Genomic DNA, 18,950 nt, shown 5'->3' with positions numbered 1-18,950 from the left:
ACACACACATACACATGTACACACACACACACACATGTACACACACACATATACACACGCACACACATGCACACACATGCACACACATGCACACATACACACACACATACACATGTACACACACATACACATGTACACACACGCACATATACACACACGCACACATGCACACACGCACACACACATGCACACACACACATGCACACACACACACATACACATATACACACACACACATACACACAGACACATGCACGCACACGCACACACACATGCACACAGACACACAGAATGACATACAGACAGACACACAGACAGACACACAGACACAGACACACACAGACACAGACACACACAGACACACACAGACACAGACACACAGACACAGACACACAGACACAGACACACAGACACAGACACACAGACACACAGACACACAGACACACAGACACACAGACACACAGACACATATATAATCACACACACACACCACCTTGCTGCCACCACTGCTCCGGGACACCACCCATTCCTCCCCCCCCCCACGGCGGCCGCGCAACCCCCCTCCATCTCCCGCGCAGGCAGGGAGGCAGCTACGGTGATCGGGGCAGAAGGGGACACATCACCCGCTCCTCCCCCCCCCCCTCACGGGGGCAGCGCAACACCCCTGCATCTCCCATGCGGGCAGCGAGGCAGGCACAAGGATCAGGGCAGAAGGGGGACACATCACCCGCTCCCTCCCCCCGGCGGCGCAAGCCCCCTCCATCTCCCGCAGGCTGACAGCAACAAGGATCGGGGCAGACGGGGGCACATCACCGCACCGCACAGACCCCGTTCACATTTCCCTGCTCGTCCTTCCATTGGTTGCTGAGGCGTCACGTGAGCGGAGTCAGCGCGTGAATTTAAAATTTCACTGTCGGCTCTGTTCAAGCGCGCCTCAGCAAGCAAGGGAAAGCATGCGCGAGCCCCTACTAAAGCCGCTTTAATTGCGGCTGTAGGGGCTCAGTGGCAAGCAGCAGCGAGCAAGAGCAAGCAAACAGTAAGCATGCCCTGGGCCTTATTTGCTTAGTTGTGCATCTGCAATATTAATTGCTAGCTTATGCAATGTGTATTGTATGTTCTCTGATCTTTGCTATACTGTTAGTTGGTGATGTAACTTGGCTGAATGTCTTCGCTGCATATATACACATTACCTTGTCTATTTGCTGAGTTTACAAGTTGATATTAATTCGGGGGGGGGGAGGAGGGGATAGATATTTTGGCTTTGTGCAACAAGTCACATTTGCTGAACAAAGCAACATCGTATCTTCACGCTAAATACAGTGAATATTGTTATGCAGTTTTCATAATATAAGTTAATTTTCTGTCTACTCAAAGCTATGGACTTGCATGCACTAATAACAATCCAAAAGGTAACCAATTAATAAAGGACCATTCAAAGATGTCAAGGTGTTAGTGCAGGGGTGCACAAATTGGCGGGGGCGCGGCAGTTGTAGAGGTCCCGCGCTCCCTTCCCAGGCATTTAAATAAAATGCCGGGAGATCGTGCGAGGCCGCTATAACACACTTACCTTCCCGCGACCCAGCGTCAAATGATGTTGCGGGGACACACACACACACACAAGGCGCCACGGAGAGCAGGCAGGGGTGCGCACGGGGGAAAGTTAGCGCACCCCTGTGTTAATGTATAGGTCAGGGGTGGGCAAATCTCTGTCCTCAAGGGCCACACACGTCAGGTTTTCAGGATATCCCTGCTTCAGCATAGGTGGCTCAGTCATGTGGCCCTTGAGGACTGTTGTTGCCACCCCTGGTGTAAAGATAATAACAGGCTTGCCTATTGTGATAAGGTTTCAATTGGAGTTGAGGTTTTATGATGGAAGCCATTGACGTTTACAAGCAGGGACTGCAATGTGGAATAGGACTGCAGAGTGATGGGATTTAAGTGCCAAACTGAATTCCAGCTAGAAGATTCATTTGATGAATGAACTACTTTAATTGCTACTTCAAGGATATTGTTAGTATTTTAGACACATTGGATCATGTTAGGTATAGCCTGATTTATCTTTGTACTATTCTTGATGTCCTCATTTTACTCTGATTCTTCTTTAATGTATGTATGAGGTGCTCTGTTGCCCTTTCATGCATGACGGTAATTTCCCCAGTGCTCCAGGGCACTCTGCATGCAGCTTTTGCAGAATGACAGTAGTCACACGTGTGCCTGCTCTGCGCAGAGAGAACAGGTGTTTATAGCCGCTTAAGATAATTCTTTCCAGGTTGAATATGATTTATATTTTGGAAGACAGGCATAGGTAAGACATTTCACTGAGCACTGTAATTACGAAACACCACAGGGCGTTAAGGTTGTTGGACTTTTCTCTTACCCGTGTACATTTTGTCTTGTGCACAGTTTGCTGCTGTTCTTTCAGTGCATGTGCATTTATCCCCTTAAATATTGAAAGTGTAGATGACAGTATATTTGACAGGATGATAAAGGCTCTATATTGGTGGTGGTATTATAAAACGCCTTGTTTTATGCTGCGTGCTGGCACTCGTCTGGATTAATTCTCAAATATATCAAATGTACTGTAAAGATACATGTCATGTTCTGTCATCAGGAGCTGTTCACTTTATAGTATTTGTGTCCTTACGGGAGAGGTCAATATTGCTGCAAATCTGGTGCGAAATATAAAAAAAGATATTTTGACACAATGAAAATCTCTCCACTTACGAGCATTTTTTGTTTTGGTATGAAGTACAAATACCATTTAGTTGGAAAACCTTATACCCATTAAGTTCAGCCTTTTGTTTGAAGTTATAATAGCTGAGAGGATTATATGCATTGTTCTTTATTGATACAAAGGGAAATAAAAAAAGGTTCAACGTTGGCCAATTCTGTTCCACAAGGAAAAGGAAAAAAACACTAAATCTTGACTTCAGCAACCGGAAATCCGATTTCTCACTGGATTAACAACATGCCTTATCGTTCAATCTAATTTGGATTTGCCATGATGCACTTTCTAAGACGATATTCTTCCTAAACATATCCACTGTTTCTGCCATCTGTGTGTGTATGGTGTAGGGTGCAAGTTGCACATTTTCACTGCCCTTACTGAAAAGATTACTTTGCTTCATAGCAGGTGGAACTTTCTTTGAACAAATTTCAATGGCTGACCTCCACTAGACCCCTTGGAGTGAAAAGCCTTTTGTATTGTCCCCGGTGATATTTATCTATTAACACTTTCTGGTGTATCAACTTCTAGCATGGAATACAAATCTTGCCCCTACACAAATATGTTGCATCATCTTCAACCATTGTCGATCCATTGCTGGATGAAGGCATGACCAATGATTTTCCAGATACTCCAGTTGTAAGCATCTCTTCTCACCACTGCTCCAACAAATTGTTTGATTTGATCCTCCCATCTTACTTTTGGTCGTGGTCTTAGTCTTTAAATTACCCTTGGAATCCAGTCGAGTACCATCTTTGTCCAATGATGGTAATTTCTTCTTGTGATATGTTCAAACCCACTGCCATTTCAGTTTCTTCACCGTGTCGTGATGCCACTGACTTTTTTTGTTTGGTTTCCATCCCATTCATTTTTTTTCCTGTTTCTTTGGGTAATACCCAGCGTACATCTCTCTATAGTTCTTTGAGATGTATGTACTGTATATCTTTATGTAGTGCCATCCATGTACTGTACATGGTGCTTTCCCCCTTGTTCCCTCTTGATTGTAAGCTCTCAGGAGCAGGGCCCTCATTACCGTCTGTATCTATTTGCGCTTGTCTGTCCTTATTTGCATGTCATTTTGTTTATGTAATTGATGTCACTATCTACCCCTATTGTACTGCGTTGTGGAATATATTGGCTCTTTACAAATAAATGATAGTATCGCTTTACACCAGTAACACGTGACATACTGTAATAGGAGTAAACGCTTCATACATAAAGAAGACAATAGGAAATGGAGTCCCTGCCCTCATAAAGCGTACAATCTAAGTGTTTGAGATGTTTGAAGTTTCTGACTTATCTTCACATTTAGGGTCCACGTTTCACATCCATACATGAACACAGGCATAATGCACTGGTTGAAAACATTCCTCTTGAGGCACCGTGAAAGGTTCTCTTGAAAGATTCTTGTTTCTTCCAAATGCTCTCCATCCCGTCTTGATTCTCATATTGATTTCATTGGAAAGGTTTCCATCCATTGTTACTTGCTAGATGGACAGTCTTCTACTTCTAGTTCTATTCCATTTCTTTGATCTGTGCAGTGGACACGTGTGTTGAACATCACTTTGGTCTTGCTGAGATTCATGCAGAGGCCCACTTTCTTACTTAGAGTTTTCAGATTTGTTGCTGGAGGTCTTCTGAACTTATGGCAAAAATAAGTGTCATCAGGAAATCGCAGGGGGCTCTAACCTTCACTGTTGATTTTGATTCCTTTGAATTGGAAGAACAATGTCTTGAGCAATTCTTAAAGTTTAAGCTGTTGTACATGGTGCCTAAATTGCTTCTGTAGCTGCTGCATGATACTAAAAATTCATAGTAAATTTGTTACGATCACTGCTCCACCCTACTCAAGCTTGCTGTTTCTTGTAGCTTTATTATGCACTGTAAAATGTGCATTTATCTATAAGAAATTGCGTAAGCTTGTTACTGTAGTTTAGGTCATCCTGTAGAAAATGCACTGCACACATTTCACCACCGGGTTCCCTATAATCAACAAAGATAATACTGCATTCCAATTTCCAAGCCATTTATCAACAAGTTAAAGAGCAGCGGCCTACTACTAAACCGCGTTGTACTCTGTGTACAACACTAGCCAATCTGAATACCTTACAGCAGCGGTGCGCAAACTGTGGGGCGCGACCCCCAGGGGGGGCGCGACACTGCCGACGGGGGGCGCGGGGTTTACAGAGGCCCCGCGCGCTTCCCGAAGGCACTTAAATTAAGTGCCGGGGGAGCTGCAGGGCCTCTGTAAACCTTACTTAACCGTGGCTCCGGCGGCTTCCTCCCTGCGGCGCCATGGCAACGCGGCGTCAAAATGACGCTGCGAGGTCATGTGACGTCACGTTGCTATGGCAACGTGACGTCATTACGCCGGAGCGCGGGTAAGTTGGGGTTGGGGGGGGGGGTGCGGGAGTGAGGGGACAGCTGTCAGGGGGGCGCAGGGAAAAAGTGTGCGCCCCCCTGCCTTACAGAATAGCCACTCCCAGTAATAATATGCAGGTGCTGCGGTATACAGACTTATGTATTTTGTAGTTTATTTTGAACATTTTCATAAATTTATAAAGGGGAATTGGGAAGGATTCCAAAAAAATAATAGAGGTGAGGATACGGGGGACATGGCACAATTCATGCACATTTCTATTTGATCATAAATGTACAATTCAGATAAAATAAATGTACATATTTATATGATCAAATTCTGATTTATATTGTGAAGATTCCCTGGGGAGCCAAATCTCACAGAAATTACCCCAATAACCATTAAACAGACTTGAGACGTTCCATAAGGTTAACAGCTTTCATTATTTTTTTTAAATCATAGTCATTGTTGGAGGTTCTTCCTTTTTTTAAGATGGCCGCTATAGTACACCTGGTGGCCGATAATGTGTGAAGTCAATATTGGGAACCGTTTAGGTATGTTTTGGGAATTGTTTTTAGAAACTAATGCTGTGAATGGATCTCATGAAATTGTTTGGGTTAGTTCTTTGATTTGATCAAAGAACTGTGGGCAAGTTTGAGAAATTTTATAAATTTTCATCGGTATTTGTGATTCTTTTGTATTTTGGAGGCGCAGCACACTGGCTGTCAGGTGCACGCAGCGCACCGCAGCATTATTTTTACGTAGTGGAGCGGGTAAAGACGTGTTGCTTCCTGCGGATGTAGCAGACATTAATGCACCCGTTATCACGCTTTGCTGCTATTAATGGAGCCGCTTGTAACTATTGCGAGATTTTACAGTATGGCAATGGGTGCAATAACGTTTACCAGATCTACATCTGTATATCGTATTCTTAGGCCTGGGACATAGTGAATGGAAGCTCGCTGAGGCGGGCTGAGCAGATGCACAAACCCCCTGCATCTGTCATCAGCGCGGCTATAGTTTCCCCTTCCACATGCGCGCTGATGCGTGCGGAGGCTCAGAAAATTGGAACAGACGGGGAAGTTTCAAATTTGGCGCTCGGGGAAGCGGAGGAGCGGTCTCGTGACCGCTCCCATCCAATGGGAGCGGGGGACTAGCCCCGCCTCCCACTCCGCCTCCTGGCACGCCTCTGCTCCGTCCCGCCTCCGCCCCGCCCCCAGAGCGCGCTCACTGCCTCGCCTGCTAGGACAGGAAAAAGCTCAATTTTCAGCAGGCGAGGCAGAGCAGGAGCGCGCCTCAGCGAGCTTCAAGTTACTATGTCCCAGGCCTTAGACTGCTGAGTAAATACGCTGTGTGTGTTTGCGGCAGTGCGACTGCTTTTACTGATCCTCATTGCTATTCACAGCCCTCAACTCACTGAGGCTCGGAAGATAAAAGGCTGAATAGATGTGTTCAACACATGTTCAAAATAACTGCTCTTCTGTGTCTTTCCTCTATTACATTGATTTGAACAATGCTTTATTTTAGTTTTTAAAGGTAATATTTATATTGTATTCCTTGTACATAAACGGGTACTTGAAATTGCCAAGTCAAACATTTATTAAATCTTCGCAGGTTGCTCATGAGATCTCTTCCACTCTTCAATCTTGTCCTGTTTTTATGTTGTAGATATACTGTGATCGCACAGGATGGATTGATTTTGCAACACAAAAATGTCTGGGTTGGCGCTCCCAGTGTTAACCAGTGAATCAGTGCAAATCAAATGGTGATTCATAAACACTAAATTGTGAATAAATACAATAAACTATCAACACAATAATATTTGTGGAAAAAAATAAATGACAAAGTAATAAAAGTATAAGTGGCTCAATAATCTGAAAACTCCACTCAAACATTGAAACAAGGAACTGTTTCCCAAGTTCCTACAGTAGGTGTAGGATATATCCCACGTGTGTGATATGCCTGATGATGTCTTTTAAAATGTGAGTAGTCACACTGCAGGACCTCGCCAGTTTCTACAGCTAACATGGTTTTACGTTATTGCGTTATTGTTTGCTTTTCCCCTTTTTATGGTGGTGTCCTACGATCTTTTGGATTGATTTTGCCACATACACCTAATATTTTCTTCACTGGGTGATATAGCCATTTTATAACTTAACATACATCACACTTTTTAGTAGCTTTTTTTGTAGTATACAGTGTATATTTCTAGACAAATGGAATTGCCTTTCTAAACAACTGAAAAACTTAATGCATTAAGATCATTAGAAAGGGCATAAATAGAGTAAAGAAAAAATAATAAATAAACAGAAAGTGTGATCTAATTGTACACAACTGATTTATTTAAAAACCATATGAAAAGTTTTTAGTGATTGCATGTACCACCCAAAATAATCTATCTGTACAAATGGTGTTTTTATTTATTTATTTTTTTAAGCGGCTCAGTTTATATACTCGAAACGTGAGAAACCCTCAGGCTTTGCTGAACCTTTGGAAGAGGAGGAGGATGGAGAAGAAGAAACCCCAGATAATTCTACAGCTGCCGACATCTCTCTCAGTGCGGTTGATCAAGGTAATTTGTTTGTTGCATAAATCGACCACCGCTGTAATATTTAACTAGTAATCACTTATTTTATTGCCTATCTACAATCTACAGTGCATAATTTACGCACAGGTATTCTTAATCTCGGCCACATGGCAGAAAGCATATTTTTATCTTGGTTACAGCAGCTGCACAAACTTATATTGGTACAATAATTCTGCAGTAGGCAGACAAGCTTGTGGATGGTCATTCTGCACTGGGGCGCACTCGCAGCTTGGGGCAGGCGCTCTGCACTGTAGCGCACTCGCAGCTTGGGGCAGGCGCTCTGCACTGGGGCGCACTCGCAGCTTGGAGCAGGCGCTCTGCACTGGGGCGCACTCGCAGCTTGGAGCAGGCGCTCTGCACTGGGGTGCACTCGCAGCTTGGGGCAGGCGCTCTGCACTGGGGCGCACTCGCAGCTTGGAGCAGGCGCTCTGCACTGGGGCTCAGGCGCTCTGCACTGGGGCGCACTCGGAGCTTGGAGCAGGCGCTCTGCACTGGGGCGCACTTGCAGCTTGGAGCAGGCGCTCTGCACTGGGGCGCACTCGCAGCTTGGAGCAGGCGCTCTGCACTGGGGCGCACTCGCAGCTGGGAGCAGGCGCTCTGCACTGGGGCGCACTCGCAGCTTGGAGCAGGCGCTCTGCACTGGGGCGCACTCGCAGCTTGGAGCAGGCGCTCTGCACTGGGGCGCACTCGCAACTTGGAGCAGGCGCTCTGCACTGGGGCGCACTCGCAGCTTGGAGTAGGCGCTCTGCACTGGGGCGCACTCGCAGCTTGGAGCAGGCGCTCTGCACTGGGGCTCAGGCGCTCTGCACTGGGGCGCACTCGCAGCTTGGAGCAGGCGCTCTGCACTGGGGCGCACTCGCAGCTTGGAGCAGGCACTCTGCATAAGAAATATTGGCATCCCCTCATGGACTGGAGTCTCATTGTAGACTTTCTGCAATAAGCATATTGTCATGTTGACATAAGCACACAAAGCTTACTGTGTTTTGCTTTTGACTTAATTTAAATACATTTGGATTCAGCTAGCAAACAAACATTTTAAGTACTATGTGCTATATCGTTCTAACAATGACAGTTTTGGCACTCTTTGAAACTAGCCAATTGTTTGTGGTGACAAATCATTTAGAAATGTAACTTACTTAATTATACTTCTCTGCCGTCCATCTGATTTTCCCAAATCCAATGTTTCTGTGGTTAAAATAATGAAATGCAAGCCGCCAGATCATTTTCCCCCCCTCTAAAGCTTGTGTCCTCGTGTGTGTTGTACTAGGTATGTTGAATTCTAAACACAGGTGTTAAAACAGTCTCTTACTGTAAGGATAAACTTTCTAGTCATCTTATTTCTGGACTTGTTTTTGTTTTGTTTTAGCTCGTCTCTACTCGTGCCTTGACCACATGAGAGAAGTCCTAGGAGATACTGTAGTGGAACAGGTCATGATTGATGCTGTATTGCAAAGTAAATTTGATGAGGCCAAGGCCTTGGACCTGGTACTTACGCAGGACTGCAACAAAAACACAAATCCAGTGAACCAGGACTCTGTGTCTACAGGGAAAACTGCAAAAGGTATGTTTTTTTTTTTGTTTAATTTTTTTATTGGGTTCTTTTCAGTTATGCTCATCATACAATGTTTTTTATTGTGTACGTACATGTACAGGGTGATTCAAACTAATGTATACACACTTTGAATCATTCTGTATCAGTGATGTGGTGCGTTCTAGTGTAGAAGTAGTGGGCATTTTGAACACCTTTCAAAAGATAAGTATTGTATGTCATTTTCAATTGTATACATAGCACACTTTTTTTTATTCTGTGAAATAAGTATTAAACATGCATCATTTTAAAAATGTGTATACATGTGCAAGCGTCATTAGTCCCCCAGAAAACACTCGATCCAGTTATAATGCAGCGTATCAGAATTTGCAAAGGATTCGGTGGCGCTGTTGGTGCAGAATATCACCTCATATCCCACCAAAAGGAAACAATGAAGCTTGCTACATATGTGTATATATACACACAACTTTCTCTGTTGAAATGAATTCCGTGTACAATATAAAACCTAAACAATGAGATTAGAACAAATGAAAATTAAATTAAGCCGTTTATGAATCCAAACATTACCAGGGTAACCTTTTGAGATTTCAATAGTATTTGCGTAACTGGTAAAAATATCTGCTTAATGATCATTTAATAATCTAAGTGAGTAATTCTAAAGGTGTTCACTGGCTTCCATAGATTTTTATCTTTGAACTTGGTGATATATAGTAAATAAATGCCTTTTTTTCTTTTCTATCTTATTTGCTCCACCCTCCGTGTCTGCTGATGCCCATTGCATGTTTGGCCCTTTTTGTCATCTCTATTGATCATCTGAAAATTATTGGCTATCGTAAGGTAAGAAGCCAAATTTTGTTCTTTACAGAGCTTAGCTGATGAGCACAGTTTGTCTTCTGCAGAAAAGCTTGCAAAATGCACTGCGCATGCACACTTTGATCTTACTTTGCCTATACAGGAATCCTCTTTGTCTAGATTGGGCCTAGGTAGTAGGTTGGATGTTGAAACTGAGAAATATGTTACTCCTTTGAAATGTGATGACAAACAAGGCTTTTCTGATACCACTGCTGACTTGTCATTAGCTACATTATTAAGTGAAAGTTCGAAGCAAACATTTTTCAGTCCAAAAGCGGATTCCTCTATCAGTCTATTAGATTTGATTTCAGACTCCAAGGAGGATGCTGGTTTCAGGAAAGGATCGGACCTGTTGGGAGCTAAGCTTTCTGAAATTTCCTCTGCACAACCTCATGAAAGCATGTTTGATGTTCCAGATTTGAAACAGTGGCTAGAAGAGGATACTTTTAGTAGCTCTTTAAGTCTTGCAACCTGTAATCAGAGCAGTGTAAAATCTGCAGCTGACATCAGCCTATACTCTGATTGCTTTCCTAGAAATGTGATACCAGGTACCAAAGCCACTTATAAGCAGCCAGACTTGCTTGGTAGTCTAAGCTCCGTGTTACAAAATACTGAGGTCAGCACGTCCAATGATGAAGATAATTTGTTTGTGCCAAAATATGGAAGTCCATCGCTGGCAGATTTGATTCAGGAGCATAATGAGATCAATCCACTACAGGACGTGTCTTTATGTAGTCTTCAGAAACATCCATCAAGCAGTACAGACATGCAACTAGGATCACGGTTACCTTTGTCGCATCTGTCAGATCTGTCGCATGCAACGTTTCAGATGCCAGCACTGTCAAAATCTCTGTCCTCCCTAGCCGTTTCCGACCGCTCTGAAGCTAAAGAAACACAAGTCTCATTGTTTGATCGAATTGTTAAAGTGAGTAAGCCTTTCCCTAAAGATTCCCAGAGGCTTTTATTATCCAGTACATTGCCTTTAACAGAAACGGATACTAGTATTGATCTAAGTGTCCTTATTAACAATCCAGGAGACACTGCAGAAGCTTGTGTTCATCTTCCAAAGGTTACAACTGCAAAGCCTGGAAGACCATCTCGGAAAGATATAAGCTCTAAGAAAAGGAATATTTGTGAGGGTCATAAAACAAGTAGTTATTGGGGAAAGACTCTGAAAGCCAGACCATCTGCATTTGCTCTAAGCTTGTGCTTTAGTTACATTCCAAAAGCATGCAAGAAAAGTATCTTAATGATTCACCAATGCCACCACAATAGTCCAGTAGATGAAACTAGTACAATGGTTCAACCAGCGATAATACCATTTAATTTTCAAACACCTTCTCCTGATGACGTTGTGAAAGCAAATCAAAAGAAAGCTTTCGTAAGATAATAAGGAAGATACCTGTTGACTTTTTTTTTTTTAATGTATTCATTTTTTTCTTTCCAGGTTTTATCTTTGAGTGTATATACAGTATAGTGATAATCTGTCATTTTATTTACACTTTGGAGATCTGCAGCTATATATTTAGTTATATTTTTATACACTTTTTTTTTTAGTTTTGTATTCAGAATTTTGCAATGGGATATTAATACTGAGGTTTCTTTTTAACCTAAGCTTGTAGTTTTTCTCCAAAAGCATTATTTGAGGTATATCAGTATTTTCCACAGAAGTTCCAATGTATGTTGTGACTTTTGTGTTGGCTGACTAGAAAAGTCGGGTTAAACGTTGTATAAAACTGCCACAAAGCTTCTGGTGGTGACTGAACATAGACTGCTTCATAGACTGATTTCTATTGACTCATATTGTGTAGTGATGTACTCCAATCCAATGGGCGTGGTGCTCGTCTTCAAATGAACAAATATAATTGTGAAGCCAGCCATTTTTATTGCTAAAACTTCCCGTGTCAAACAAACCCCTTCCTAGTACTTCTTGTACATCACTTTTAACCGTTCTTCTGAGCCAGATTTGAATCTACGTGTGTGTGTGTGTGTGTGTGTGTGTGTGTGTGTGTGTGTGTGTGTGTGTGTGTGTATATTCCAAGGCAATTTACTGCCTCCTAGAACAAATCGATTCTTTAGAAAAAGGTCTTTCAGGTTTCTCATAGTCCGCCTTTCAGTATTCCAAACGATTCATATTGAACTGATGACACATTCCTACTTATTCTGCAACTTGAGTAACATTTTCAGACATATAGAACTAAATGCATTCCGTCTCATTCACTGGCGTTCTGAAGCTAAAATGCTTCACTGTCTCGGGTTAAGACTGGGAGTATCCACTCATTCCACTCGGGAGCCGTCACGAGTGATGGGAGCTGTGAATGTCGGTCACATTTGTTTCCATTCTAAAACTGGCAAGTCTTTGTTCCTATAGGATTAAGCATTCCATTGAGTTTAGTCAGTAGAAGGAGCCTCACACACCATCATTAAGGGGTTACAAATGCATTGTGTGACAGAAACTTCGTGGAAATGAGTCGAGACTAGCAGTTTAAAATAAAGCAAATTAGATACAGGCATACCCCACATTAACGTATGCAATGGGACCGGAGCATGTATGTAAAGCGAAAATGTACTTAAAGTGAAGCACTACCTTTTCCCACTTATCGATGCATGTTCTGTACTGCAATTGTCATATACGTGCATAACTGATGTAAATAACGCATTTGTAACAGGCTCTACAGTCTCCCCACTTGCGCACAGCTTCGGTACAGGTAGGGAGACTGTATTGCTGTTCAGGACGTGCAGACAGGCGCATGCGTGAGCTGCCGTTTGCCTATTGAGCTAGGTGTACTTACTCGCGAGTGTACTTAAAGTGAGTGTCCTTAAACCGGGGTATGCCTGTATAGAATTTTTAGAAATGGTGTAGTTTTCAGCTTTTCTTCTGTGTAGATGCACTGACTGTATTAAATGCAAAATTGTATTGCGGGTATTTTTTATTTATTTTTATTTAGTGGTTAGATACATGTAATGTTGTTCCCAGCATGTGAACATGCTCTGTAAAGATGTACATTGTTTTTAATTTTGTTTTTGTACTAAAGCAATAGTTGTAAACCTGGCAAGCTATTTTTGTATCTCTTAAGCAATATAGACATATGTTGATGTTAAGCTAACAACTGAATGTATTTTTTAACAAATGCCTTTTATGTCACTGTAGGTCTGTTTATATGTGAATAAAGTTCATAAAAGAACAGCCTTCAATCAATGTAGTTATTGCTAAATCTTTTTATTTTCAGTTTCAGATGCATCTAGCTAGAATTATTACAATCATTTGTTTATCTTGGAGTAGTTTACATTTTTCAAATGACTTGAAAATTGCAGGGAACCCTTTATGGATGCCCCCGGGAACCATGGTTGAACAACACTGATCTAACCAGTGATGTTTCTCCAACTATGACTACATTGGATTTTAAAGGCTGGTGGAATTTTGTGGTGCGCGCGAACAGATATATATATATATATATATATATCATATATCATATATATATATATATATATATATATATATATATATATATATATATATATATATATATATATATATATATATATATATATATATATATCATACATATATATATATATCATACATATATATGTATGTATGTATCTCATACATACTATTTTCAACCCATTCAAGTTCTGTTTTGTCCTGAACGTATGTTCAGTTTGTCTCTGGCAGGACAAAACAACACTTGAATGGGTTGAAAATAGTGTGTATGTGTGTGTATGTGTGTGTATGTGTGTGTATGTGTGTGTATGTGTGTGTATGTATGTATGATTGATATTGATTGATTGATATATATATCAATCAATCTGTTCGCGCGCACCACAAAATTCCACCAGCCTTTAAAATCCAATTTAGTCGTAGTTGGAGAAACATCACTGGTTAGATCAGTGTTGTTCAACCATGGTTCCCGGGGGCATCCATAAAGGGTTCCCTGCAATTTTCAAGTCATTTGAAAATTGTACATAATACAGATGGATTTACAAGGTATCTGATCTCAGATGCGCTATAAGAGAGAATTGCAGTTCCTTACAATGAAACTGATCTCAGACGCGCTATTGGAGAGGGTTGCGGTTCTTCAGAATTTCACAATATAATTATAGGGTTCATTAACCCCTCCCCACCCCCCCAATAGTTGGCAACCACTGGGTTAGATAATTGAAGATTACAACCAACTCTTCATCTGATAACTAGTAAACTTCATCTGGATCCTCTACTCGGGGCCGCCGACAGATTTCCCCTCCTTTTCTCCCTCCCCCCTCAATGTTGGCGGTCTTGCAAGCCCCCCTCCCATTTCACACACCTATTCTCCCCCCACCCACTCCCATGTATTTCTCTTCCCCATCTCACTCTTACCTCCTCTCCCCCCTCTCTCTCCTCTTCCTCTCTCTTAACCCCTTCTCCCCACCCCCGCAAAATACATAGAGAAAACCACACCCCCCCAAAGTAGAAAAAGAAACCCCCAAATACCTACAAACGTCTCCGCCCTCCCAAAAAAGCCCCGCCCCTCAAATACAAACAACCCCCCCTCTCCACTTCTTTGCCCGGCTGCCGCTGGGCCCCGCCTCTCCCAGGCTCCTCACTGTCCCGTGCTGAGCCTCTCTCTCCTACCACTGATGTCAGAGAGAGGCCAGTGTGGGAGGCCCGTAGCTGGGGAAAGGACCGGGCGTAGGACACTTGTCCCGGCTCACCCCCTGTTGGCGGCCCTGCCTCGACTTGAAATCTATACGGCTTTAAACATAAAATCTCTTTTTAAAATGAGCGGATCAACTACATTGTACTAGGAAAAAAGTAGTTAAAATGTTGTACTTAATACTGTGACACCATATTAAAGCTGATATAGTTACACCTGTTACTCTGTTTTTTTTACTGACGCTCATTTCTTTAATCTGGTCTGTCTCCCTTAGATAAATGTATTTTTTTTTTTTTTTTTTTTTTAAGGCTTATGAGCAAACCTTTAAAGACGTGATTTTTGTATTTGAGATAACCCTTTTTAAATTTGGTGTGAAAGTTATTGCATACGCATTTTAAATGTGTGTGTGTTGTTTTTTTTTTTTTAAAGATATACTGAGGGTAAAATTTAGTTTTGGTTTTCTTTAGTCTTTATTTTCTTTGCAAAGTATCTCACGTAGCTTGAATTGCATAACAACTTTGTGTTTGTATGCATATGTGTATATATATATAATACTAGCTGAGAGACCCGGCGTTGCCCGGGATGTAATGTTCTTGCTCCCCTCTCTCTCCTCCCCCTCTCTCTCTTCCCCTGTCTCCCCCCTCCCCCTCTCACTCTCCCCTCCCCCGCCCCCCCCCCCCTCTCTCTCTCTCTCTCTCTCTCTCTCTCTCTCTCTCTCTCTCTCTCTCTCTCTCTCTCTCTCTCTCTCTCTCTCTCTCTCTCTCTCCCTCCCTTCCCCCCTCCCTCTCTCTCTCTTCCCCCCTCCCTCTCTCTCTCTCTTCCCCCCTCCCTCTCTCTCTTCCCCCCTCCCTCTCTGCTTGTCCCCAGTTCACATCAATCCCGCCCCCCTCTTCCCCCCCTTTACAGGTCCGGTCCCCCGCCCTCATTTACAGCTCCGTTCCCCCCCCCCCCCCCGTTTACAGCTTCATGCAGTGTGTGCGTCAGTGTGTGTGTGTGTGTGTGCGCGCGTCAGTCTGTGTCTGTGTCTGTGTGTGTGTGTGTGTGTGTGTGTGTGTGTGTGCGCGCGCGTCAGTCAGTGTGTGTGTGTGCGTCAGTCAGTGTGTGTGTGTGTGTGTGTGTGTGTGTGCGCGCGTCAGTCTCTGTGTGTGTGTGTGTGTGTGTGTGTGCGCGCGCGCGCACATCAGTCAGTGTGTGTGTGCGCGCATCTGTGTGTGTGTGTGTGTGTGCGCGTCAGTCAGTGTGTGTGTGTGCGCGCGCGCGCATCAGTCAGTGTGTGTGTGTGTGTGTGCGCGCGCGCGCATCAGTCAGTGTGTGTGCGTGCGTCAGTCAGTGTGTGTGTGTGTGTGTGTGTGTGTGTGTGCGCGCGTGTCAGTCAGTGTGTGTGTGTGTGTGCGTCAGTCAGTGTGTGTATGTGCGTGCGCGCGTCAGTCAGTGTATGTGTGTGTGTGTGTGTGTGCGCGCGTCAGTCTGTGTATGTGTGTGTATGTGTGTGTGTGTGTGTGTGTGTGTGTGTGTGTGCGGCAGTCAGTCAGTGTGTGTGTGTGTGTGTGTGTGTGTGTGTGTGTGTCTGTCTGTGTGGCAGTCAGTCAGTGTGTGTGTGTGTGTGCGGCAGTCAGTGTGTGTGTGTGTGCGCGAGTCAGTCAATGTGTGTGTGTGCGTCAGTCAGTGTGTGTGTGTGTGTGTGTGTGTGTGTGCGTGTCAGTCAGTGTGTGCGTGTGTGCATGTGCGTGTGCGGCACATGTATTAAGATAAGGAAAACTACTAGTTAGGTGTGTGTCCTCACGTCTGAAACATAAGAATAGTTGTCGCTACTAAGATTATTCCTTTTTGATTAGAGTCTCTTTTTCAAATTCACTTATTTGAGAATTAAAATGCTATTATAAGTGCCTACCTCAAATTCTGGTGATTATTTTGTTATATATATTTACTGCATATACAAACAAAAAAATATATCTACAGTATATCTATTTTTTTTTTTTTTTTAATATGCAGTAAATATATATTATACCTACAGTAAGCCCCATTGTATAAATGTTACCTTGCTTTATTTTTTGACCCCTGACACTGTCGGAGGTACCAGCAATGTTTTGGAGGCCCTTGCCACAGCAAGATGTTGTGTGGGCTTTCTAAAGTATGTGGCTTCCTGTACAACAAAATGTGACGACAGCAGTGAACAGTTCAAAATGTTCTCATCTCCATTTTTCTGGGGTTTTTTTTTTTTTTTTTTTAACACTTTGGTACTACACCTACACTGGAAAAAATGAAGCACTCCAGATTTTTTTTTCTTCTTAAAGATTTGCCTTTATGTGCAAACTAGTTCAATATATCGAGTGGCCTATAGGTTGAAGTAGGGTGTGAGTATTTTGGTAGACAGATAAAACATCTGTAGATTAATATCTCCTATATTTAGCAGCATCTATTATAAAGTATTTTGTTTTGCTTGCTTTATCCTTGTGCTTTTTATAGATTTTTCGATGGGTGATAGAACCGCCTTGATTAATGTGACACTGGTTGCTGTTTATCAGCTCCTTTATTTTTAAAATGTGAAGCTTTTTTCGGTATACCAAAGGTAAATTTTTATGTGGGTAACAGAACATGGCTTTTTCAGGGCTAGTACTCTCACCAGTGTGTGTGTGTGTATTTATGAATGGAACATTTGGGGGATTTGCCTATTACCCTGAATTTTGAATGTACAGTATTAATTTATAAGGTAGAAACAGGACTACATTTTTACTCTGTTCAGGAAACCTATTACTGCCAATGCTTGGTTAAACTTTGTCTCAACCATGCCATCTTGTAAAAATATATCCTGCCTGGACAGTTGTCTAGACACTGAATATAATTTGTAATAAAGAGGATGAATTGACGACCAACACCAGATGAATGTGCGGGTTCAACATTTTGATTGATCATACAATCCATATATATTTGGGCTAAATTTAAATCCACAATTATACATATATCGCCTTCAGCCCCTATCGATTCACTGCTGGATGAAGGCCTCACCAATGTTCTTCCAAGTAGTCCATGTGCAAGCCTCTCCACGTTGCTCCAACACATTTTCTGATTTCATCCTCCCATTTTACGTTTGGTTTCAGTCCTGGTCTTTTAATCACTCTTGGAATCCAGTCTAATGATCAGTTCTTGAAGGGTCCCGCAAGCCAATAGAGCTGAAACATCGTTGGTTGCAGCTTTCTATTGGACAGCCATGAGACCAGGAAGTAATGCTGCTAACTTCATTGTTCGATGTCTCTGGAACCAGAGGGTCCCTGGAGCTGAAAACGTCAATCGGCACAAATACACTTTAGCGAACCCTGGTGTATGATTTTTAAACAGCCCAATACAGGCAAATGTATCAAGATTAATTATTTTATAAATTGTTCCACAATGAGTAGATTACATGTTGATATGCACATCTTTTTATTTGAACTGTACAATAATAGCATTGAGGGATAGAATTAGCTAACACAAATCGGCTATTAAACATGGAGAATGTTATGGCTAAACATTTTAAGGAAGCTGGACATTGCTCTGTGTCAAGTTTAAGTTAAGTTTGTAGTCATAGAACAGGGAAATGTCTTAGAGGAAGGTAGTTGCAGAAAATGGTGTTATGCAGAACTTTCCTGGATTGAAGAATTGAGGGCCTTGTGCGTTACCTTTTAGAAATGAATGGAGCTATTTCTTTGATTTTAAATGTTCTTAGATTCAGCAGGTCCGTATTATCCATAATGATGGTGTTACGGTAGACCAGATCTTTTAACACATTTATATTTTTGGGATCATTCAATAGGCAAAACAAGACCGTGAAATAAAAATAGGGTTTATTTGGATAAAACCTCGGAAATACAACAAAATACAGAAACATATACACTTACTGGGGTCTGGGGTTTGAGATCTAGCCTTTCCTAGGTGCAGAGCGCCCGCTTGCATGGGCTTACCCTGTTCGGAACCTTGTTCCGGACGTATTGGACCGACATTCAGCAGAAAATCCTGACCGGGACCTAGTCCCGATAGTCCTTGAACTGTTTTCGACAGGAACGCCTGACCGCGACTGCTATGTTCTCAAATGAGAACTTGGTTCTCGCGTCTCACTTAGGCCGAGTCCATAGAAGGACAGGCCGTGCTGAGCCGTGCGGACGCTCCGCGCTGAGCCCCTGCATCCTCAATGAGGATGCCTTGAGAGGAGGCTCACGCGAGCGTCCGCAGGCGTGCTGACGAGTTGGAGTTTTCAGCCGAGCACCAAG

General features: G+C 42.7%; 1 protein-coding gene across 4 annotated transcripts in view; it reads left to right on the top strand.

The window, feature by feature from the left end:
• Nucleotides 1-18,950, top strand: part of HBS1L (HBS1 like translational GTPase) — a 123,474-nt gene that overhangs the window by 6,877 nt on the left and 97,647 nt on the right. For 2 of the 4 annotated variants that reach the window (XM_075597381.1, XM_075597382.1), the window contains 3 exons: nucleotides 7,522-7,656; nucleotides 9,038-9,232; nucleotides 10,063-13,259. In XM_075597381.1, the coding sequence (XP_075453496.1) occupies nucleotides 7,522-7,656; nucleotides 9,038-9,232; nucleotides 10,063-11,462 (1,730 nt within the window). In that variant the 3' untranslated portion in view covers nucleotides 11,463-13,259. Of the gene's footprint in view, nucleotides 1-7,521; nucleotides 7,657-9,037; nucleotides 9,233-10,062; nucleotides 13,260-18,950 lie in introns of those variants that run through there. The other 2 variants (XM_075597380.1, XM_075597379.1) reach the window with 1 other exon arrangement.

This window comes from Ascaphus truei, chromosome 4 (assembly GCF_040206685.1).
Source record: "Ascaphus truei isolate aAscTru1 chromosome 4, aAscTru1.hap1, whole genome shotgun sequence".
Taxonomy (NCBI): Eukaryota; Metazoa; Chordata; class Amphibia; order Anura; family Ascaphidae; genus Ascaphus; species Ascaphus truei.
Note: the sequence above shows the minus strand (reverse complement) of the source record. Positions and strands in the feature narration are given on the sequence as shown.